Consider the following 24,048-nt stretch of genomic DNA (forward strand, 5'->3'; position numbering starts at 1 on the left):
TGGGGCAGATGTTTTTGCACATTACAGTTTTCACCTCAAAATAAATCAAAATTTTAAGAACTCCAGCTACTCAAGTCTTGTCCCTAACTATATGTTGTGCACCTTTTAGGCCACTAGAGAGCAGCTAACGCAAATGGTTTTGTTAGCGCTGAGTTAAAGAAAGACAATTGAATGTATTATTATTTATTCATTATCCTACATTTACATCACAACTTGGTGATTTATCACATAAGGACACTCATCATATGCAGCCTGTAATATACAGTTGTGTACGGTGTTTTGTTGAGTTTGGAAGATTTGGGCATTTCCAGGCAAGATGGGTCAAATTAAATGATGCTTGGTTGCATTATGGGAAATGTATGATCCAGTGTTTTTGAAACATACTAGGAACTAAAAGTCAAAATAGCTCAGCCTCTCTTCTTTTAATTTTGACCATGTATTTGTTTTTTTATTATGTCGCTTGAAAGTTTTTAAACTTTATGGAAGTGCAAAATACATTTGTAATACTTTTCTAGAGAATAAAGCAAAATCCAGAAATGAATATGTATCTTACTGTATATCATGAGAGCAGAAGGAATAATAAGCTATCAGAATCTATTAAAGCTTTATTTAATTAACAACAAAGCTACCAACCCTGCAGGTTTTCATGAGAAAAGCATTGGGGAGAGTGAGGGAATCGCTAAACAGCTGCACTCACCAAGATGAGTAGTATCTCCAGCTTTCAGCAGCACCAGCAGGCCGGATCAAGTTTGTGTTATCAGTATACGAGTTAAACAGCAACACAGATCACCGTCAGCAAAGAGCAGGAGTCCTGAGGGGAACAGACATCAAAGTAATCAACTGCTGAATACAAAAAGAGAGAGCAGCTGTCACACCATAGAACCATGTCACCTTTTTTTCTCAGTAGAATGGAAATTTCTTTTTTTATCAACATGCCTACAGACACCATAATTGATGTTGCCATAAGACATTATCCACCACCATGTAAACCAATAACCAAAATACAATGTCATTATCATGCTTAGCTTCTACAGGTCATAACCGTCTTGATTAATAAAAGCTGTTTCAAGTTCAGAATGTTGAATTGGTAGCTGAAAGTGAAAAACAGCCAATACTCCGAGCAAACGGGCATCAGCTTAATCTATCTTGAGCAGCACACATGGCAGAATGCGAGACGGTCATGATTTTCTATTTTGTTATTTTTCAGCGTTGCTCCACAGTGTTGATATTGTGTGACTGAATCACCACAATATGAGCGAAACACTTCAGCAGAAACTCCAGGTTCTTTCCCTGAGATTCCAGCAGAGAGTGCATTAATCATCACAGTCTCCTTTCTAAGTGAAGACAGAGCGCAACAGCTGGGGGAGAGGAGCTTGGCTTTAAACAGTACAGACTGCAGGAGGTTCAGCCATCACTTCTTGTTGTGGATTCTGACATCAATAGTAATGAATACCTTGGAGCGTTGCCTGACTGCCTGAGCATGAATTGCTTTAACACATGAGGCCAGGCTTTGGATGAGGTTTTATTTGTGTCTTTGTGTTAGTGACTGTGTCTGTTGGTTTGTGTCTGACCATGTACGCACTTCTGTGTACCTGTACGTCCTCCTGCATTGCTGTGAGCGTGCACCTTTGTGGGGGCAGATATGAGTAATATGCAGAATAACAGATAGACCTAAATGACCTAAACTGACAGGAACAATTAATCTGAACATTGTTGGTGCTCTTGGACCTCATGCTGAGGTTACACCTGCAAAGGCTGGAGCTGCATTGATCTATGGCCGGCTGGACCACATTTATTGCAAGCAAAGAAGCAAGTGTTTGCACGGTTGTTGGATAGTTAAAGGTGCAGTTCACCCAAGTACAAAAATAGAAAAAGACAGATGATCTTGTTCAAGTTCAATCATTTAACAGAAAAGATGACAATACACATTGGATACATGCCAATTCACTTTTTTGATCATGATAGTTGCTTGACCCGAAAATCGTTCTGGTCGGCTATCATGAAGGCCATTCCAGTGTTCTTGTGTATGCTCTGAGGAGCGAGGATACATGTGACCCACCTTCGCTGCAGATGATCGAACTGATCTAGAACTGTGCCACAACACGCACTGCAGTTTCATTTCGAAGTGGACAGACAAATACAACTCAACTACAATAGGTTTTAGATGTTGTGTTTTCTGATTCACCATGGATATGTGTTGTGTGTGTAGATCTGATTAACAAAAGAACCATAACTGTCTTTATTTATCAGAAAGATTTTTCTCTTTTTGATCATGAAAAGATGCAAGATGGGGAAACGGATGCAGTTAAGGGAATTGGCATGTACCTACGGACAGACTTGAACAGATTTTTTTGGCCACTGCATGGAAACAAGCTGAAAACACAACATTGACAGATTATTACCATATAAAGTTGTTAGCAAACAGTTGCTTATTTACACATTCAGTATTTGTGCTTGTGTTTCAGTCCACCTGATGAATTTGGTCTCCACCAACTCCTGAAGGAAATATCTGACTCTATAGCTGCTAAATGCTCATCTATTATAGTGTATTATATGATCCAAAACAGTAAAATCTCAGGCCATAAAACCAAAACAATGAGTGAAAAGACACTAAAATGCAGAGGGAACTGCAGAGCTGGGTGATGATTCTCTGTGGGTTTGTCCTTATGAGCTACTCCTTTCACATTATGCATAGTTATTTTATCCTTTGTTATATTAAAAATATTGATTATAGCAGCTTAAACCCCATTTTATTAATTTAACGTACCTTGTTAGGTCCCCCTTCTCTACCCTCACACACAATGCCAGGAGGTCTTTGCTTGCTGATCTATGTAGGACAAGCAGCGCTGTGTCTAAAGTAATAAATGAACAAGATGAATGTGGGGGATATGTTCATTTGAAAGCTCTTGTCACTGAGGGGTTTGTCGTCCGGCTGCACAAAGGGTGTAGCCATCCTGCCTGATTTACTTTAGATTCAAACCATGGCTAAATTGGAAATCGTGAATCACTCTGACACCATTGGCGCAAGATGGATTACTCCAGTTAAAGGCTGCCTTTTCTTTACTTTGGTTCTTTTTAAAGAAATCATACAAAAATTAAATTTTCTGACAGACGACTGACCCGGGCAACGAAAGGAATAACAAAGAGAGGCTAGCACTGAGGTACTATAAAGCTGGTTTTTATCAGCACTGCACTATACCAGCTACATCCAAAAGCTCTCAGCTCACAGCACAATGAGCCTGGCTGAATATTTGATCAACTGTCTCAGGTTTAACAAGCCTTGCCAAACTACACCTGCCTGGAGGAAAAAGAAATGCCTTCGAGCAGGGCAATGCCTCCCTCCAAGATGTTCAGGAAATAAGCGTTTGATGTTCACAATACCCAATCTGCACTAATCTCATCCAATCTTGGGCACTTCGATTCTGAGCAAGGTTCAAGATCTGCATTACTGAACAATAGCTCTCTGGATGCCAATGATGCCTTCCAGTATAATCTAGCCATAAATTGCAAAACAATACACTCAACCACAGCCCAGTGTAAGCTAAATGGAGCTTTTACAGATTGAATTCAATTCAACGCGTGTACGTGTATGCGTGCGTGCGTGCATGCATGCGTGTGTGTGTTCACCCCAACTCATCGTCGCTGGCTTCAGCTCATTGCCCTGCAGTAATATCAGGCCTTACAGACACCTGGGACCAGTGGTGTGGGCCCTCAGAGGAGGCAACCGCCTGGCAACTGGCCCTGATTACTTTCTCCACTCTCCGGAACTCAACTCTGGATATGCCATTAACCAGCTGCACGCAGTGTGATCTCAACTCGACCGTGCCATTAACCCTGTATACAAAGGGTTGTTTACAAAACGTGCGCACGCGCACACACACACACACACACACACACACACACACACACACACACATACACACACACACTAGACAGAACTTCACAGCTTAAAGGGATACTTCACCGATTTAGCATTAAGCTTTGTATCAGTAGAAACCCGGTAGTATTTTTGAATGACCGTGCTTCCCTCCCTCATGTCCCCCTGAGACGAGAGATCTCTGTATTGTGGGTCTGGAAAAAAGCCTCTTATGACGCAAAAATCGCCATTTTGCATCATAAGAGGCATTTTTGCCCAGAGGCTATGGACTACAGCCAGTAGTAGTAGCTACTTCCGCATGTTTCCAACCCGCCAGTAGGGGGTTGGACTGTTGGCTTTCCCTGAGTATTCCCGAGGCAAAACGAAGGTCAGCCATCTTTGAAGCATCGCTAACAGGGAGCTCCGTCTTTTCAACAGAAAACTTTTACAACAATTATGTGCATTCAAACTACCGCACATGTGTACCACCGGGATATATTGGTAAGATCGGAGAATATGCAGGACACTTTATTACAGACGGAATACTCAACACACTACGCAAGCCTTGCCTGCTACGGAGACCAGCACCTCAGCCTGCGGTGTTGCCCAATGCTGCTAGCCGAGGAAAGGGACCTCGACAGCGGTGTGCAGGAGTGGAAAGCAGCTGGGTTCGAAAGCTAACGCTAGTCAGCTAACTGTTCCATCAATCCTGCTTGCAAGTGTCCGCTCATTAGACAACAAACTGGACTACATCCAACTTCAACGAAACTCCCAACGCGAGTTCAGAGACTGCTGAGTTTTTGTTGTTGTGGACTATCCAGCCTGTTTTTCTGTCGCCAGCTAAGAGGGGAGATGGGCAGTGTTAACACGGACTTGTGCAGAAATTAGCTGCTTGTATCCAACAAAATGCTAACTGCTGGTGGAGTTTGTGACTATTAAATGCCGACCATTCTACATTCCACGCAAATTTACGACTATGTTTATAATCGTGTTTACAGGCCACCAAGCGCTAATGCTAGTATGCGTTAGCTGAACTTTACGGAGCATATGTGTGTGCACTAGCTAAATGTAGCCTGTTTTGTATGTCATTTTTATATAATGTCGTTTTTATATATTTTAAATGTGTAACACCACTAGAGCCACGGTGAAACGTTGTTTCGTGTATAAGGTTGAAATGACAATAAAACACATTTGAGTTGAATACTGCCTCACTGTCTGTCTGTAAATGGTAGGCGTAGCTTGGGAGTGGAGTCTAAAGCAGCGAAGCAAGTGCATTCTCAGATTTGGTGTCTTTCATCCATATGAGCCAAAAACACATTTTCTGGCTTATCTCAGCCTAGAAGGCACCAATTTCTATACTTTTTTCACATTTCTACTACATAAGTGACCCAATTTAAAGATATATTCGTCTTTCCAACGGTGAAATATCCCTTTAACCACCAGCCTACTGAAGCCACCACCATCTGCAGACCAACATCTTCCATAATCACTCTGGGGAGAGCTCTGCAGTGGGAGAACGTGAAGCGAGGGTGACATCTAGTGGGGAAATTATAGAACAATCAGACATGAGCTGTTGTGTTAGAGTTGTTGCAAGGTGTGCAGTTATTATTACAGTAATACAATATAATAAATAGGGTAAAAAGGAGGAAGATGCCCCCTACTGAAAAAATGTAATATGATTTCAGCATGTACTGTACGATCCTGGACTTTGGAGGTAATGTGTTGGTATTAACCATTGTATGTTTGCATTATTTCCTCTTTGTTTGTGGTCCCACAGACTCCACTGCCATAGATGTATGTGTAAAAGTAATAATTAGAATAGCAAAATCAACCTTTTTTTCCTTAATATTTTAAAAGTGGAGTAATAAATACAATATTTCCCTCTGAAATGTAGTGAGGTTGGTGTATAAAATAGCATATGATGATACTCAAGTGAAGTATCTTAAATGGAACATAATATAATATTTTTATATATATTTTGTTTGATATTAAGGTATTTGTGTCTTTGATTCAACTTTTACACTTCAATAAAAATCGGACTACGTCTTGTCCTCGATATGATTTTTATATAAGTGGAAAAAGGCGATTCACTGATATGCACACACACATAGCCTAAGGTATGTAAGGTTACTCCAAAATAAATGATAGAGGGATTGTTCAAGTCTCAAGCTTAAAAGCTTTATTTAAAAAACACTGTCAATTTTATATTTTTCCCCAAACTAATCAATGGTTCCTTAAATTAATCTTTTCATTGGATCATCAAAATGTTGTGTTAGACACACACACACACACACACACACACACAAACAAAATCACACACAGTGCGTTTCACTATCTCTGTGGGGACCCGTCATTGACATAATGCATTCCCTAGCCCCTTACCCTAACCTTAACCATCACAACTAAATGCCTAACCTTAACCCTTACCCTCACCCTAACCATAACCTAATTCTAACCCTAATCCTAAAACCAAGTCTTAACCCTCAAACAGCCCTTTAAAGTTGTGGGGTCCAGCATTTTGGCCCCACAAAGCTGTCCGGACCCCACAAGTATACTGTATTCCCGGTTTTTGAACCCCACGAATATAGTTAAACAAGAACACACACACACACACACACACACACACACACACACACACACACACACACACACACACACACACACACACACACCGACTGACAGCCAAAGGAAACGAAAACCTTATCTCATCTCTGATTTATGCAAATTTTGCAAGGCTCAGCATGCCTTCGTGAGTAGGAGGAAAAGGGAAGAAATAATTTTCCAAGAGGGAGGTGCTAGGAAGTCAGTACCGTGTAAAAGTTACTGTACAACGTTAACGGGAGTTTTAAGGGACTTCTGCTAACAAACGGGACACGAGCAAAAAGAGACGACCAGTGGAGGTAAGTTGGTTCGCCTCTGTGGTGAGATTTGTTGACGAGAAAAGAGCCGTTATAACCTGCCAACCGGTTAGCATGGAAAATGTCGCGTTGAACACTTGTCACCTGAGTCAGGTGTAGTATCACATTCGGTGTGTCTTCTAGCGTAGGGGGACGTTTACTCGTTTATAAAATAAGCTAGGCTTACATGTAAAATAACAGTGGCGCAGCGTTTCTTACTGTTATGTTCAGCTGTCTTTATTTAACGGAGGCTGAGAGTAAAGCTAAGTAGACTTTACTGTAGGCTACTATATATAAGGACTACAGGCCTCTTATAGGCTACCTGCATACTGTGTGGTAGGCGAGTCATTTTCATTTTAATTGAACTCCTAATAATCAAATGTAACAAGTACAACATTTAAATGGCTACATTTACATAAAATGAAGCTTTTAAAATGTGTAGCTTCATCAGATACACCAAATGATAATATAACATAATAACATCAACAATGGCTAATGACAATACTGTTAATAGCATATTAAGATGGAATATAAATTATTGGTAAATAGGCCTTTAGTTTATGAAAGTAGCCTCCTTAAAATGAAGGCAATTAAAGTGTTGACCACAAAGATTGGTTAATCTGACTGTTGTTTTCTTAACTATTCAATTAATTTGGGTTTGGCCTATACAACATGTACACATACAAAATGTCCATCACAGTAGAGCCCAAGGTGACATCATCAAATGTCTTGTTTTGTTCACCCAACAGTCCAAACCCCAAAAATATCAAATTTACTATCATTTAATTTTAAGACAAGTTTTAAAAAAAATCACATTTGAGCAACAGAGAGTGGCATTGTTGCATAAAAAACAGAGTTTACACAGATACCAGATAACAGATACCAAACATGCCATTTCAATTATTTCAATTTGATGGTTTAGTCATAAAAAAGTATGTAATCTTGTTTTACTGTAGAATAGTTAACTCACTGAACCAATTTAAAATATGTAGGGTTCTGTCAGACGGTGTGGAATAGGATTACATTTACTTGAATGGAAACAAAAAGCGAAAACTGAATGTGAAGAGGATATATTATGTCAAATAAACCTGTATTCCTTATTAAATGTAATTTCCCTTCAGTCAGTGTATGAATATCACCCTGAGGCTGTGTAACACGTCTTCTATGCTGCTGAAAAGAGGCCCAGATGTTCCAGGATGGATCAGGCACTTCCCAGCCAGAGCTCAGCGTCGGACCTGCTCGAACCACACAGCGAGGAGCTCCAGCTCAGAGTGGACTCCTTCAGGAAACTGGGTTACTCCTCAGCAGACGTCAAGGCAGCTCTGAGGAAGCTGGGCTTAAGCACAGACACCAACTCGGTGCTGGGAGAGCTGGTTCGCAGCAGGACTGTCGCTGCACCCTACGTGTCCAGTTCTGACAGTGATGAGAGGAGCACAGGCCAAAAGGACCCGCTGCTGCCTCCCAGTTGGACTCTTGGACCCTGCAGAATCATACCACAACTCGGGGATCAGAAGAATACAAACACAGAATTGAGGCCTATTGTTATTGATGGCAGCAATGTTTCCATGAGGTAATCTTGATAAGCTCCTTTCTGTATTTTATGGGATCATACAGTATATCATTAACTTAATATTCACAGTTTTTATAGCTATTTTTTGCTGATTTGGTCAAACTGCCATCAATCATTGTCGTGTTGTCATTTAACTCTGACCCTGAAACATCCATTGTCATGTCACTTTAAAAAGGGGGGCGTTCACCACCCTGCCTGTGCATGTTTTTGTGAAGGCCATTGCTACAATATGCAAATTCTAGACACACACCTCACAATCTCAACCTTCCATATACACAAGGAGTGAAATACAGGAAGTTGACAGCGAGTAATATTCCAAGAGAACATTCAAAGGCGTGTGGTGTTTACACAGATCAACTGAATTTTTACCTCACCCTTTCATGTTATATATAGTCAAATTGTTGTACTAATCTTCTCTCCCCTGTTTCTCAGTCATGGCAACAAGGAAGTGTTCTCATGTCAAGGCATCCAGCTTGCAGTGAATTTCTTTTTGGACAGAGGGCATGATACCATTACTGTGTTTGTACCCTCTTGGCGCAAAGAGCAGCCCAGACCTGATGCCCCTTTAACAGGTGAGGATACAAGAAGTGCACGACCAAGCAGACAGATGGTGCTCATCAAGCACAGGAGTGCTAATAGTGTGTTAGTAGTGTTAAATTATTTACCTTGCAGTCATAAACTTGAGTGGCCAGTAGGTCAGGCAGACTAACTAGCTTACCTTTTCAGTCAATAGCCACAGCGCTAGACTTAATTTTTAACAGGGGGGACGGACCCAGTTAATTTGTTCACCCATGACTAGCGAACCAACCCATGAATGACTCTTTTTGGTTCTGTGTTTTTTTACTGAGTATGAAAGAGTTTCTTTGGCTTTTGCAATCTTTCAATGTGCTTTTAACAAGAAAGTAACTTATGTGCAATACAGCTGAGCTGACAACGACACCATTGAGGGGATCTCCACTTAGAGCTACTGATTCGCTTAGGGACAATGGTGATTCATTAAAGTCAGCTCACTTTTAAAATGTGTTAGATGTGAAAGAGATGTGTTCTTACATGCCCTGAACACCCCTGAAGCCACTATACATACCTTAAATGAAATGATAATTTGTGGTTCTTCTTATGTCAAATGCAGTTATTGCAGACAAAATATTTTGATGAGCATGCCACCCAAGAAATAGTCCAACGCATAAACCTGATGTAACTTAATTGTGCGTCACACTTTAAAAATAAATAAACAAACAAGATATAACTAATTGATAAGCTAACTTTAGAGGTGTTGGTAGGCGTGTTAAGCACATTTCTACTTTGTTTAACTAGCCAGGAATCAGTGGTTCTTTTGCTTTGTCCCTGAAGACAAAGAAATGTGAATATGACTACCACTTAAATCTCCTCTGAAACTGTAGCTGTAGGTGTGTATATTGCTGTATCTGTGATTCAGTTCCACAGTAGCTATGATATACTGTTACAATCCTGTCTGAGGCAGAACTACTGAACTCATGCCAAAGCCATGGGGCAACACAGTTAAGATTGTGTAACAGAGATTTACCCAATTGGCTACCAAGTTATGTTTCCATATGAAGCCAAGACTACAGCCAGAGCTTTACATTTCAGACAGCTGAGTCACTAACGTCTCTGGGTGTACCTGAACAATCCAGATTACAGTACTATCATACAAGTATCTACACAACACAATCTTTTTGAGTAGAGAAGCTGCCTTTTATTCAGTCTTAATGCAACATGATTTAAAGCTATTCATGCTTATCTAATGTCTGGTATAACAACAGCAAAGGGTGGACCATCCTTTTAAAACTGATGCATCATCACCTTGTAGCTCTCGTGATTTATTAGTAACTGTGCACCCTGGGTGAAGCAATTCAAACGTTCTATTTTTAATCCGAGAACAAGGAAGTAAAAGTCAGCTCACAGTCATTCCTGGAAAAGCCCCATCAGGAAGTACAGCTGTGTTTTTTCTTCCACACCTAGTCTACTTGCATAGTTAACTGTTGACAGTCATCTACAGCAAGCGGTTACGTAAACGTGACGACAGTCACTTAGTTAGAAAGGTGCTTCTAAGTGTTTGTGTGTTTTGTCTGTAAGGCTGTAGCTCAGTCTAACTTTCATGTAACCTGGCCTCTTGTGTAATAAGCACCTACAGTGTGTGTATTATGTTTTCATTCAGTCATTTTGCAAGTAGAGTAATATGATATAATGTACATATTAGATTGTTATGATGTTTGTACAGGTGATGTCGGATATCTTTTCTTTTCTGTTTGATTGGTGGTGCTTTTGAAAACTGCTTAGTGGTGTTTCGTATCTTCGACGTGCGGTTGAGGATCATGACACATGTGTGTCTTACATAACAAAGCTTTTCGTATTATAAACAACATTCAACAAAACCTGTAATGCAAGTACCTCTCTCCAGAGCCATCTGACTCATGGTTGTTTGCACTCTTAGATCAACACATCTTGCTAGAGCTTGAAAAACGGAAAATAGTGGTCTTCACTCCATCGCGCCGTGTTGGTGGTAAGCGAGTGGTTTGCTATGATGACCGCTTTATCGTCAAGTTGGCGTATGAGTCGGATGGAGTGATTGTATCCAATGACACCTACCGTGACCTCCAAGGAGAAAGACCTGAGTGGAAGAAATGCATCGAGGAGAGACTCCTCATGTTCTCCTTTGTAAATGACAAGTAAGCAATTAGCCCTTTTTTTCTACCTGAGCGTGTGAGGTTTGACATTTTAATGCTGTTTAAAGTTGTTCCAGAGGGAATATTTTCTCTTAAGGGTGTAATCAGGGAAACATAACTATGCAGCACCCAGCTGATTTGTCACAAGTAAATGAAGAAATCAGTTATTTCTGTTTTTTTTTTGTCTAGGTTCATGCCCCCAGATGACCCTCTGGGTCGCCATGGTCCCAGTCTTGACAACTTCCTTCGGAAAAAACCTCTGCCTACGGAGCAAAAGAGACAGCTCTGTCCATATGGTAAGATATGATAATCACAGAGTTCCATTCCTTTAGAGTTTTTGGACAAGGAAGTAAGCTGGTTCCCAAATGAGATTACTTATACTTACTTTTGTGTGTGTGTGTGTCACCATTTTTGTATCCTCAGACAAAAAGTGCACTTACGGCCTCAAATGTAAGTTCTACCATCCTGAGCGGTCAAACCAGTCCTACCTGTCCTTGGCTGATGAATTGAGAGAGAAAGCCCAGATTTCTACTGTAAAAGAAGAGAGAAATGCCAGATTATCACCCAGACAGTTTCAGTCTGATCCTGGGCCTTCTCATAATGCCTTTTCCTATCCTCAAGACTCTAACACAGAGCACATTAGAGACCAGCAAAGTTCTTCATATCACAATCAGGTTTGTGAAAATACACTGTTGTACTGGGAGGATCCTCAAAAAAGTCCAAATCAAATGCCCTGTCCTTTAACAGGGGGCCAGTGTCAGAAAGAGCCTGGGCTGCACTCCATGCCCAATCATTACTATGCCAACATCTCTCACGAGTACCTGGATTCTGGCCTTGGCTCTTATGAGAGTCAGTTCTCTGACTTTTCGCATTACCTCAGCAACTCCCACAGGCTCAGGCCCCAGCAGCAAGGTGCCCTCCCTGGACCCAGAGTTGCCCCAGTGCATTTAAAGGAAAAAAACACCAGCCAGTCCTGCAGGTGCTGTTCCCATGTGGTGCCCTCAACAGCTCATCTGCAGCATAATGGAAACCCGGACTCCAAGGGTCAACCCAAATATGACACCTACCCTCCTCACATGTTCCCGCCTGGTGTACCACACCAAAACAGCCTCCCCAGCCATCTCCATTACAGTGGAGCGCCACATCATCAGCAAAAATACTGGTCAGATCCCTTTCAGGGGCTGACCCAAGCCAGGACATCATGTAATGTCCCCTCTTCGGTCCATTCCTCACACTCCCACAACTGCTCTTACAAAGGCCATCAGTACCATTCCTGGGGCCAACAACAGTCATCCTCTGCTGCGTTTGACCCACAAAGGTTGGAACTCCGCAAGAAACTGCAAGCCATCTTTAATCCTCATCAGGTGGATACAGTCATGGAAATGTTTCCACATGTGATGAATGCAGAGAAACTGGCTGCAGAGATCCTCAACCTAAAGGCTCAGAGAGGGATATTCTGATAGTTCCTCTGATGATTGTCTTCCCTTGCATCCTCTTCAGTCAGAACTAACATGATACTTGTGTTGACTCTCTATCATAGCAAATGAGGATCTTCTGAGAAGCTTTTATAGTGTCTATGGTTGAGTGATTTGAAAGCTAATTGAAAATATGTTTTATTCTATGTAATGTGCCTTTAAAGAAGTGTAGTTTGCCTTCCTATGTATGTAACAGTTAAGACAATCTGTTATATGCATTTGTATGACATTGTAGTCAAATGTTACCTTGCCATCCAGTGTTTTGGATGAAAAGTGCCTCTAGACCAAAAGTAGTTATGACTGAGTTTCTAGAGTTTTGACTGTTGATGCATATTGTGTCAAATGTGATATATTTCAATCTTTTTCCCAAAAATAAGTTTTTTTTTACTTTCACTGTAGTTCTCCAAAACAGCTTGCAATAGTATCTCTGTAAGGTGTAGTATATTTCAATATGCTGTGGCCGCCCAATCAGTTATCAGTCAATCCAGTCGAGGATCCAGGCTCCCAAATTGTATTTACAATAAATCCTGACCTCACAAGGAAATTGAGAAGACTTTGACACCAGCGATAGCTTGTGTGTCATCACCCTTTTCCTGTAAATCAGCATCAGTTTCATGAAACTATTCACAGAAAAAGTGTTGTGTAATATTACACATGTATTAGGTTCACTGTGCAATTGAAACATGACAATACAAATGTGAAATGTGGTTCTCATGCAGATTATGTTCTTTTAGAAAAATCACTTTATATACTGAAGATACATTCATAGTAAGCATGTCAAGGAAAAACCATGTCATTAAAAAAATAAAGAATGTCATGTGTCAGGTATGATGTGTGTCTTACTTGTAAGGTGACCAGTCTTTTTGAGCTTGGCTAATGCTACTGTAAATATGTCTCCAAAGTTTATCAGGAACTTAGTATTGGCACTCACTTATGCTTACATCATAACTTATTTCCCAAGATTCCTACCAAACTCCGTCACTAAATTTCACAAGTACATCTCCTACGCACACAGAGCTTTCTATACAACCATTTTTCTGAAAAATCAGGGAGACCCCAACTGTTTTACAAACTAAGAAATGTTGTACCATGCATCTCATTTTGCGAGCTTGAAACTCATTTTGTTTTTCCACTGTCTGGGGGGAAAGGTCAGGTGTGTGTGTGTGTATGCTAAAGTGACAGACTTGTCAATTGAACAAAGTTTAGCTATTCTGGAGTTACTGTTGAATGACACAGTTTGGCTCTACAACTATTTGATGGATTGCCATGACATTTTGTACAGACACTCATGGTGCCCATTGGATGAATCCTTATAACTTTGGTGATTCTCTGACTTTTCACCATCAAGATGGATTGCTCTGAATTTTGATAAACACATTTGGTCACTAGAAGGGAAATTGAAATCACTTCGATCCCCAACTACTTTCAAATACCTGCAAAACTAATGACGTTCACATTAGTCTCTGTTGTACTTTGTGTTCAGTGCTAATTAGAGAATGTAAGCATGCAAACACGCTAAACTAACATGGTAAACATGGTAAGCATTATACATACCAAACATTAACATGCTATTGTCATTGTGAGCATGTCTAAGCATTAAGGTAAGGACAAGAAAAACACCTTTTTAGAGCTATAGTTGTCATTGTTTTTTAGCCCAAATTCAACATTTCTCAGTAAACACACTTTTGCTTGTTTTGTGAATAGAGTAGTTCACCACCCAATTCAGCAAAAGAACAGCAATTACTTTCTGCAACTTCAACATTACAGTCCGCCAAAGCTCACATAACGGAACTGTTTGTTGAAATTCATATTTTTATTGTGAATAACAGGACAAGACAATACATACCTTTTAAGTATATACTTTGATACAAAGATTTATGACATTATGATAAGTTATCAAATCCATGGATGTAACTACTGTTCTACATTATGTTGGCCCTCCTTTAATGCATCCAGATGGGGCAGCTCTACATCAGCAGTCTGTACTTCTGTCACTCCCAGGCCATCAGTAGTTTGTGGAATGGTACAAAGGCACCATAGCCAGGCTTGCTGCAAAGGACAGAAACAAAAATAACAAAATATTAATGATAGCAATGTTTAATTTAATTGGCTAAAGTACAAGTAAGTAAAGAAAAAGCACATAGGAATTGTTTTAAAGATGTTTATTTAGTTTGTAGGAGACAATAGTCCATGTGCTTATTGTATTTCACAACCGGGTTTCTTAAGAAAAGACTACATTTGAGCCCCGTTCCCAACAAGGAGTCAAATATGTCCTTGCTGCAGGCAAATAGGTCATCTCACATTCTGAGTTCATGCCCCACCTCTTAAATGCTGTAATGTGAGGCTGACAAGTTTACCACAGCCTGAGATTTGCATATCCAGCTCAGCCACTAAGTGCACAGAATTTGCATGTATGGAGGCAATGTTTGGCTGTGTGAAATACCTAAGGACCGCAGTGTGATGCCTTCATACATAGAGATACTTTAATGTATTTTAATGTATTTAACCAAGGCTTTGGGAATCATAGTTTAATAACAGATTATCCATTACAAGTTCATTTAAATGGGCTGTGTACATCTCCAATGTGACATCTGATTGGAACCAATAAATTCCAGTGCAGCACTGAATGTCAGGTTACACATCCTGAGACGCATTAAGAAGCTACATGTTGCTTGTGTATACACAGTAAGGAAATGAGAAATCCGTTTTACCATTCAAAGTAGCTGAGTCCCCTGTGACTGCCATCATGTAATCCATGATCAGGTGTCTGCAGCTCCACCCCAAGGTGGAGATCTGCCTCCCCCTGCAGGTGGCCCAGGAAACGAATCGTTCCCGTGCTGATCCGTCCAGATGGCAGCATGATCCTGACCCGGTGACCCAGCTCCAGGTCCATGGGGGAGTGGGGTACAAAAGCCCGGTGAGGCCCCATGGACGTTCTCCATGACCTTACACTGGAAGAGGTTTGAGTCAGTAAAACAAAGATAGAGATAATCAATGACAGCTTTTGAAACATCAGTGATATTACATCATATATAATGGGTGTTTTTTTCTTTAGAAAAATACTTAACCTGTGAAGTGAAATACAATAAAAAAGAGTAACTTTTACTAAATCTGTAAACCATGCAGTGTAGTTTGAAATTTTGGGAAATCAAGCTTTCTGGCAGAGAGTTACATCAGAAGATTGATACCACTTTTGCACCTGGTGGCTGAAGATGAGGAAGAGGAAGGTCTCAAGCTCAGTGCTGATGATGATGTGGATGACCGGCTGCCTGACAAACTGCTTGCATAAATGTCGCCCCTTGAAGACGCATCAAACCCTCTGTGTTGGTGCATCATTCTTGAGAGACCGCCTGTTCATTAGAGAACAGGAGTTGACATCATAATTGAATTCAAAAGCATGTATGTATAAAACAGTTGAATGAATTCCGTGTGTATGACTGTAATTTACTTGAACACTCCTCCAATGCTTCTCCATTGTCCACTTCTGACTCTCCCTGCTCATCACAACCGCCCACTTTCACCAACACTTCAACCTGAGAGGCCAGCAAAGGAAAAGGAGACAAGTTATCATTACTTAAGTCCAGTTGTGGAAAGTAACAAAGTACATGTACTCAAGTTTTGTACTAGTAAAGAACAACTACCTTAAAATTTTACTTGAACGTTTCCATTGTATGCTAATTTATACCTGAACTTCGCTATATTTCAAAAGGAAATATTGTACTTTTCACTAACTTATTTGAGAGCTATAGTTACTAGATACTTTTCAAATTAAGATTTTATATATAAAACATATCAGTTATACAATATTATCCATTGTTACAGATTAAACTACCAATAGTATGTAGTTAAAATTAGTTCCACCAAGACCAAATACAAAATGAACATGCCACTTGCATATTAATACATCAAAAATAATCCAATAATATAATACTATAACACTGACAGTAGCCACTCTGCATTATGAGTACTTTTACTTTTGATTCTTTAAGGACATGCTGTTACTAATAAGCTATGTCTGTACTTTTAAGTACTGTTCTCTTAAGTAAACATTTAGATGCAGGACTTTTAATCTAGAATATTTTGATAATGTGGTATTGCTACTTTTACTTAAAGCTGTGGTAGGCACTTTATTTTTGGCGTCGTTGGCTAAAAATTCCATAATAATCTTTCAGCATATTGTAATTCAAGTGGTCTGAGAGAAAACTAGACTTCTGCACCTCATCTTGGCTCTGTATTCAGGCTTCTGATAATCTAGCCGTTACGGAAGACTTTGGTCAATCACAATTAATGTCAGAGAGAGAGCGTCCTATTGGCTGTTCTGCACATGCATTGCCCGTGCAACAAAAAGGGGAGAGGGATAGCTGCAGGAACAGGTCTCACTCTACTTCAAATTCGGATGTTTTTTGCATTCTATCCACTGCAGCTTTAAGTAAATTATTTGAATACTGAAGTCATAGAAAGAATTTCAACCACACACACACATACACACCCCCCCCCCCCCACACACACACACACACACACATTCACAAGCAAACCTGATTACGTAGCTCTTCCTGTTCTCTTTGCAGCTCCATAAACCTCCTTTCACATGATGCTTTATCACAGGCAACCCTGGTCTTGAGTGACAGTATCTCGTTCTCGGTTTTGGTCAGTCTTTTATGAAGGGAAGTTGCACGGTCAGGGCTGCCTGGTATGGCTGCGATCACTTTACTTTCAGAACCTGACAAATAAAGTCAAATTAGGTCATCACATCATATGTACTACACATGCTGAGCAGATGTGAAGTAGGTTTACAGTAGGACGCAAATAAACCTTTGGCTTCTAGATAAGACAATACAGCTTGTTGTTGGTCTACAGTGAACCCTTATAGATGTGATAGTTAGACTTTATTCCATCATAACAATTCATTTGAAGGATACTGGAAGATCATCTTTTATAATCTTTCCCAAAACACAAAAAGGATCAATGCACCAGCACCTTTGAATAGATTTAAGCCAGCTACGTATTTTCATTTGAAAGTCAAGATTTTATTGGGCAGTTTTTATCGTTGATTTTAGGAGATCCTTACCCACAAGCTGTTTCAGCTGCCGGCGTGTGTCCTCTGTAATGTGCCGTTTCCTTGGCAAGAATTTGATTGCGTTGTATGGGCATATCTGAAATGCAAATGAACATGGTTTACATTTACTACACATGAACCTATCAAAACATTTTTCATGAGATATCCAAATTTCAATACGAATTACACATTTTACAGAGCATACACTCACCCAAAGGAACCGGCAGGTGCACAGTATCCCCTTGAATGTCCATGTAAACACAGTCCACAGGATATATGCTGTCATGTTGAAGCATGTTCACCTCACATTGTGGTATTCTGACTGGGGAAAGATTTACCACTAATGTGATATATCTATTACAGCTCATATAGTTGTGAAGTAATTCAGATGAAATGTTATTGATCTCAACATTTGTGTATACATGTGTATTGATGAACATAGTTTAACTGAACTGTGGTCTAATTAGTCCAAAGGATCAGGTGTTGGCTTCTAAAGAAAGTAGGCTATGCCATCTGTAGCTAGATGCTGCCATGCTATGACTTACACAAACAAATACACATAACAACATGGATGGAAGCTATACTATTGGAAAATGTACAGACAGAGCTGGACACTGACCTTTGCCAGAAGCTCAACTATAGGCTGGGAGGAAAGGATCCCATGTGAGGTCATAAGGAATCGGTAGCTCCCATTTCTGCTCAATGGGTCTCTGTACTAGTCCATGATGAATGCTAATGTGGCACACAGAGCTCACTGACCTGTTGCAATGCACCAAGTCCGTGTGAACAGTGCTGCTGAAGACTGCTGGGTAGGTAAATCTGTCTAATCCTCTTAGTCATGCAGTTACACAGTCCAGTTGCATCCAGGCTGCTTAATTTGGGCTACTGAGCCTTAACTATAAACAATGTGAATAAGCCTCCACATGCAGTGCAACTCTTAGCGCTGTTGGAGGAAGGAGGATTCAGTGTCAGCACCCATCTGTTCTGTCTGTCTTTTTATTCAGTTGTAAGAGCTAAAGAGATATAAACAAATGTTAGGCCAAGCATTGTTTTGATATCCCTTTTAATTTACAGAATACTTTATATACATTTCCATAGTGTGACAGCATAACATACATTGTTTTCTATTTGCTTGTTCCAGCTCTTCATTAGTGTTTTTTTACACTGAGTACAATAGTCAACCCCAAGGGACTTTAGACTTTAGACTTTCTCGATGGCCCCTCATGGAGGTACGTGGACATAGTTAAACATAAAGAATAAACGATAACAGCTGTGAAGTAAGTTGACAGCTATCCAGTTATGGGCAGATGAAATACAATAAAACAGATGAGTAAATAAACAAATTAACAGTTGTGTAAAATAGCACTTTGTGGTCAATGTTCAACAGTTACTTCAAGGAAGTAATTATTTTTAACAGATGCTCTCAAATGTAACTACGATTCATTTTATAGTCTAATTTAACTCATCTGTTTTACTCATTGTAAAAGCTCGGACAAACTAATATATATTAAATATATAATGTAATATTGTAGATGTCTTGTGTAGGCCTATCATTTTATACAAAATCCTAGATTTAACCTTTAGGACCTTATTGAAACTCTTACGTTTTGATTGAGCAGTGCATACAGTAACAATAAATCAAATTTCCCCAAACTGGGGGCTTCGGGGCCCTTTTTGCCCGATTAGTTTTTTTATGACTAACCAGTGGAAAGCAGTGCGAGCCTGGCAGAGCATCTCTAGTGAGAAGAAGTGTCTGCTTATGTCTGTGGATTTTTTACTTCAACAAGGCATTGACTACAAATAATTTTCCAGCCAAATATTACATAGGCCTATTTACAGTATATCATTCTCTGCTACTGCATGCATTAGAGAAAGACTGAAGTGTCACATCTATGTCAAGTTTCTGTGTTAAGTTGGTTTCATGTTTTCTGTTGGTTTTCCATTTCCTGTTTTATTTTGTAGTCTCTCTGTTCTCTTATGTGTTGTCTTGTTTTACTTCCTGTCTTTTGGTTTTCCCACCTTTGTGGTTGTTTGCTCCTCCCTGATGTCTTTCACCTGTTCACCAGCTCTTGTGTCACCTGCCCCTTGTTAACTCTTATTTACTTGTGTATTTAGTCTCTGTGTTTTTCTTTGTGTCTTGTGGGATCATTGTCTTCGATTGTGGTGCTGTGTACTGTACTGTACTGTACTGTGGTGTAGTATTTCTCTTCTCTGGTATGTTGTCGGTGTTCCAGTTTGTTCCGTCTTCCTGGGGCCTCATTTATAAAACCTCTTATGCAAGAAAAAGTTGCGTGAAGCAAGGCGAAATTTGCCTTCGCAACATTCCTCGCAAAAGTCGGGATTTATAAAGAATTTCCATGTGTAAAAAAGGGGCCCAGTTTTCCGCAACCTTTTGACAATGAGTGTGATCGTGCGTAATGCTCCCAAGGTTTTGTAGACTGCGTTTTTGTGAACTCCGATGGTAGCCCCGTTTTCCGAACCCAATCCAGTTTTTGTTTTCCTGAACCCAACAATCCCATTCTTTCCAAGCCGACCCAGAGCCGGTCGCAGCGCACGGCGAGGGGCTGCCAGCAACAGGGAGAGGCAGGGGGTGCTCCCATACCGTGCAGAGGACGCTACAGGAGACTTTTAGCGTCAATAAGAACGACAAAGGCACCTGACCAATCGTCTGTATTTTACGAGATTGGGAGAGGGAGTGAGAATCTGTTGATGTGAGCACACTCTAACTTTTAATAATAAAGAGAAATTATGCTATTTATCATTTCTTCTAACTCAAACTCATTGGCCTTGGCCAGTGTTGGGGAGTAACGGAATACATGTACCGGTGTTACGTATTCAGAATACAAATTATGAGTAACTGTATTCCGTTACAGTTACAATTTAAATAGCTGGTATTTAGAATACAGTTACATTGTTACATGACGATACTTCTCTGTTTCACAGGTTTATTCACTCTCGCAATTCCATGCATTTCCCAGAAGCCCCAATATGAAAACGAAAAAATTTGCTATTTGCCTAATCACTGATAGAGGTAAAGATGGAGCTAGAACCGGCACAACAGAGCCAGGGCAGGAATGCGTTTCTATCTTGGAAATTCAAACAGCATTTCACATTAAAGAAAGAAGAGAGAATGAAATATAACTGTGCACTGCAGTGCAACTTCTGCTTGCCAGCAACTAACTTCCTTTCAGCGTCCAAATTACTCCACCTCCAACCTGAAGAAGCATCTTAAAGTAAGTTATTTTTAGCCAAGGGTAGTCGTCTGCTGTAGTTTTACTGGTCACCTTGCTGTTGACGTGCGACTTTACATTCTCCTACATGCTGATTTACTAGCCCCAGAGCCGTTGAAAGACTAGCCCCGTTTGACATGTAAGCTAAAATTAGCTCATGGTAGCTTAGACTGCGGTTAGATTTTTGTAGTATGCAGTTCGGGACTACAAATACAAAAATCTATCTGCGTGTTTAGGTACACATTCAGCCAGTTGGAACAGAAGAACACACCAGAATAGGCATGTTCATTCCTACTTGGAAATATTTCCTGAAAAGAAAATGTTGAGCTCTGAGGAACTGAAACAATGGCATTGGGTTCAAAATGATTTTGCCATACACTTTGATATTGCACAGAAGGTCTATAATCATAAGGCAATTGCCTAAAATGTGAGACGTGAGACTGCAACCCTTGTTTTTTGTTTCATTACACAAACTTCTGTATTTTTACATAATAGCAGTTTATGACTTTTCTGTGTGCATGCTGGTCAGAAACAGGATTATTAAAGAGTTGTTTGTTCAGCGTAAACCACCGCATCATAGTTTCATGGTTAGGAAATCAAGTGTGAAAAGTGGCAGCATTTCTTCCTGGTTGATTATCCTACTGATTATATAGTACAAGAGGCTTTGGTTTCAAAGTAAAGCTGGGCATTTAAGTGAAATGTGAGCCTGCATACTGATTAATTTGTGTGTGTGTGTGTGTGTGTGTGTGTGTGTGTGTGTGTGTGTGTGTGTGTGTGTGTGTGTGTGTGTGTGTGTGTGTGTGTGTGAAGGCGTATACATTTGTATAATAGGTGTATAAATGCATCACTTATATGGTCAGCTTCTGTTCAGGTGCGATATATAAAAATCTCTCTATCTGTTGTCTGCATTCAGAGAGACAGGAAAAACACACTCTCACCTCATCTTACACTCTTGTCCTCATCAATCATACACACACATGCAAACAATCAACCAAACAGTATTAATACATTCCCAGCTTCGCAAAACAATCTGTTATCTTTACTCGTATTCATTCATTTGACAATGAGCTTGCATGCCGCAAACTAGAGTATTTGGCAATCAGACAATAGTGTCTTTATTAAGGACATTTTAGAATTTTGCAGATGATGTGGATATATAAACTTAGCACAAAAAGTAAGGAAATTTGTTTGGTAGATTCTTTCTCTGTGGTAACAATGCTTTTTGGCAATAAATCTTATACCGTTGGAAAGCCTGTTTAGTTCCCTTTCAAATGGTGCCCCATTTGTAAGGAACATGCATGTGTGGGATGAGCAGCAGCTCATGGGTATGTGGGTTGTGCCCATGAAAATTTTGCGAAATCTTCTCTGCCAATGTCAAACAGTTTATTCTGCCTTTGACTCGTTTGGTGGATTGGATGATTGAAGTTTGAAGAAACAAGACATATTGGCAATTTAACAATTTATTCATTTCACAAACAGGAGCCTCAGTAGCGTGTGGAAGAACCATACACAGCCACAACAGCCTGGCACCTCCTCCTCATGCTGGTCACCAGCCTGGTCACACACTGCTGTGGGATGGCATCCCATTCTTCAACCAGCATTTGTCGCAAGTCAGCCAACGTGGTTGTGTTGGTCACTCTGGCACGAACAGCACGCCCAAGCTGATCCCACAAGTGTTCAATGGGGTTGATGTCAGGACTGCTGGCAGGCCATTCCATCCTCTCCACTCCCACATTCTGGAGGTAGTCTCTGATAAACCCCGCCCTGTGGGGGCGAACGTTGTCATCTTGGAGGATAGAGTTCGGTCCCAGACTGTGGAGATATGGGATTGCCACTAGTTGCAGAATCTCATTTCTATATCTCTCTGCATTGAGATTGCCTCCAATGATGACAAGCCTTGTTTTTCCAGTGAGGGAGATGCCGCCCCACACCATCACACTGCTTCCACCAAAAGGTGTTACTCTATCGGTGCAGCAATCAGCATAGCTGATTCACTCACTGGAAAAACAAGGCTTGTCATCATTGGAGGCAATCTCAATGCAGAGAGATATAGAGATGAGATTCTGCGACAAATGCTGGTTGAAGAATGGAATGCTATCCCACAGCAGTGTGTGACCAGGCTGGTGACCAGCATGAGGAGGAGGTGCCAGCCTGTTGTGGCTGTGTATGGTTCTTCCACACGCTACTGAGGCTCCTGTTTGTGAAATGAATAAATTGTTAAATTGCCAATATGTCTTGTTTCTTCAAACTTGATTGAAGAATCATCCAATCCACCAAACACCAAACGAGTCAATGGCAGAATAAGCTGTTTGGCATTGGCAGAGAAGATTTGGAAAAATTTTCATGGGTGCAATCCACATACTCAGCGCTGCTGCTCATTCCACAAATACATGTTCCTTAAAAATAGGGCACCATTTGAAAGGGAACTAAACAGGCTTTCCAACAGTATAGAATTTATTGTCAAAAAGCATTGTTAGCACAGAGAAATAATCTACCAAACACAAATGTCCTTACTTTTTGTGCTAAGTTTACATAGATATACTGTTAACACATGATGCACCTTATTTTGGCATACACAAAGATGTTGGGCAGTTTGCTATCAGAGTGCAGTGTGCAGTTCTGTGATGTCTAAAGAAGAGGACCCAATTTTGCAGATTTATCCTATCTGCCATAATAGTCCTAAAAAAAAAACATGTTGATCACTGCATGCATGTGAATGTGTTTGTAAGCATATGTGAGATACAACTGTATGGGTGTGCATGTATGTTGTGTACCTGTGTATGAAATCTTCCTCTGTGACAATAAAGACTGTATATCTGCTAAAAGTCACACAGGTAAAGCGAGGCATTCTAAATACATTTTGCTTGCAACTTTATATTTAAAGAACGGGTTCACATTTGTGGAAGTCTGTCTTAAAACAATACTGACATGTCTATATGCACATTGAAAGGAAGAAAAAAACGTCATACCCAACAGCAGTGTGGGCACATTAATGCTCACCATTCCCACATTTTATGGTCATGAGAAAAGTTTACATATTTTGGGAAAATATATCTTTAACCATTAGAGACATTTTCCATTATGAAAGGATATCTACAAGAGGAACAATTACAGCTACTGATAACTCTTTCAATGTGCATATAAATATGTCCGTATTGTTTTAAGACACACTTGAAAATGCGAAACTATTCTTTAATGAAACATTACAGCAGGCATTTTTAACCTCACTAGCAACAGCAATGATGCCCATGATACAGACCCAGTTTGACCCTTTAATTCA

General features: G+C 40.2%; 2 protein-coding genes across 3 annotated transcripts; one reads left to right on the plus strand and one right to left on the minus strand.

Moving 5' to 3' along the window:
• Positions 1 to 6,620: 6,620 nt before the first annotated feature.
• Positions 6,621 to 13,310, plus strand: zc3h12aa (zinc finger CCCH-type containing 12Aa). 2 transcript variants are annotated; one of them, XM_078252432.1, is made up of 6 exons: positions 6,621 to 6,756; positions 7,879 to 8,323; positions 8,756 to 8,895; positions 10,776 to 11,010; positions 11,197 to 11,303; positions 11,431 to 13,310. In XM_078252432.1, exons 2-6 carry the CDS (start codon positions 7,950 to 7,952, stop codon positions 12,465 to 12,467), a joined length of 1,893 nt encoding a protein of 630 aa, XP_078108558.1. In that variant the 5' UTR covers positions 6,621 to 6,756; positions 7,879 to 7,949; the 3' UTR covers positions 12,468 to 13,310. The 2 variants fall into 2 exon arrangements, with proteins under 2 accessions (XP_078108558.1, XP_078108557.1); XM_078252431.1 differs by having other exon boundaries at positions 6,622 to 6,756; positions 7,875 to 8,323.
• Positions 13,311 to 14,254: 944 nt separating this feature from the next.
• Positions 14,255 to 17,824, minus strand: LOC144518919 (uncharacterized). The gene is made up of 7 exons (XM_078251799.1): positions 17,750 to 17,824; positions 17,551 to 17,635; positions 17,018 to 17,202; positions 15,931 to 16,015; positions 15,682 to 15,832; positions 15,194 to 15,433; positions 14,255 to 14,531 (listed from the first exon to the last, which is right to left on the minus strand). The coding sequence occupies exons 1-7, from the start codon at positions 17,822 to 17,824 to the stop codon at positions 14,474 to 14,476; spliced, it is 879 nt and encodes a 292-aa protein (XP_078107925.1). The 3' UTR covers positions 14,255 to 14,473.
• Positions 17,825 to 24,048: the final 6,224 nt, after the last annotated feature.

Source organism: Sander vitreus, chromosome 6 (assembly GCF_031162955.1).
Source record: "Sander vitreus isolate 19-12246 chromosome 6, sanVit1, whole genome shotgun sequence".
NCBI lineage: Eukaryota > Metazoa > Chordata > Actinopteri > Perciformes > Percidae > Sander > Sander vitreus.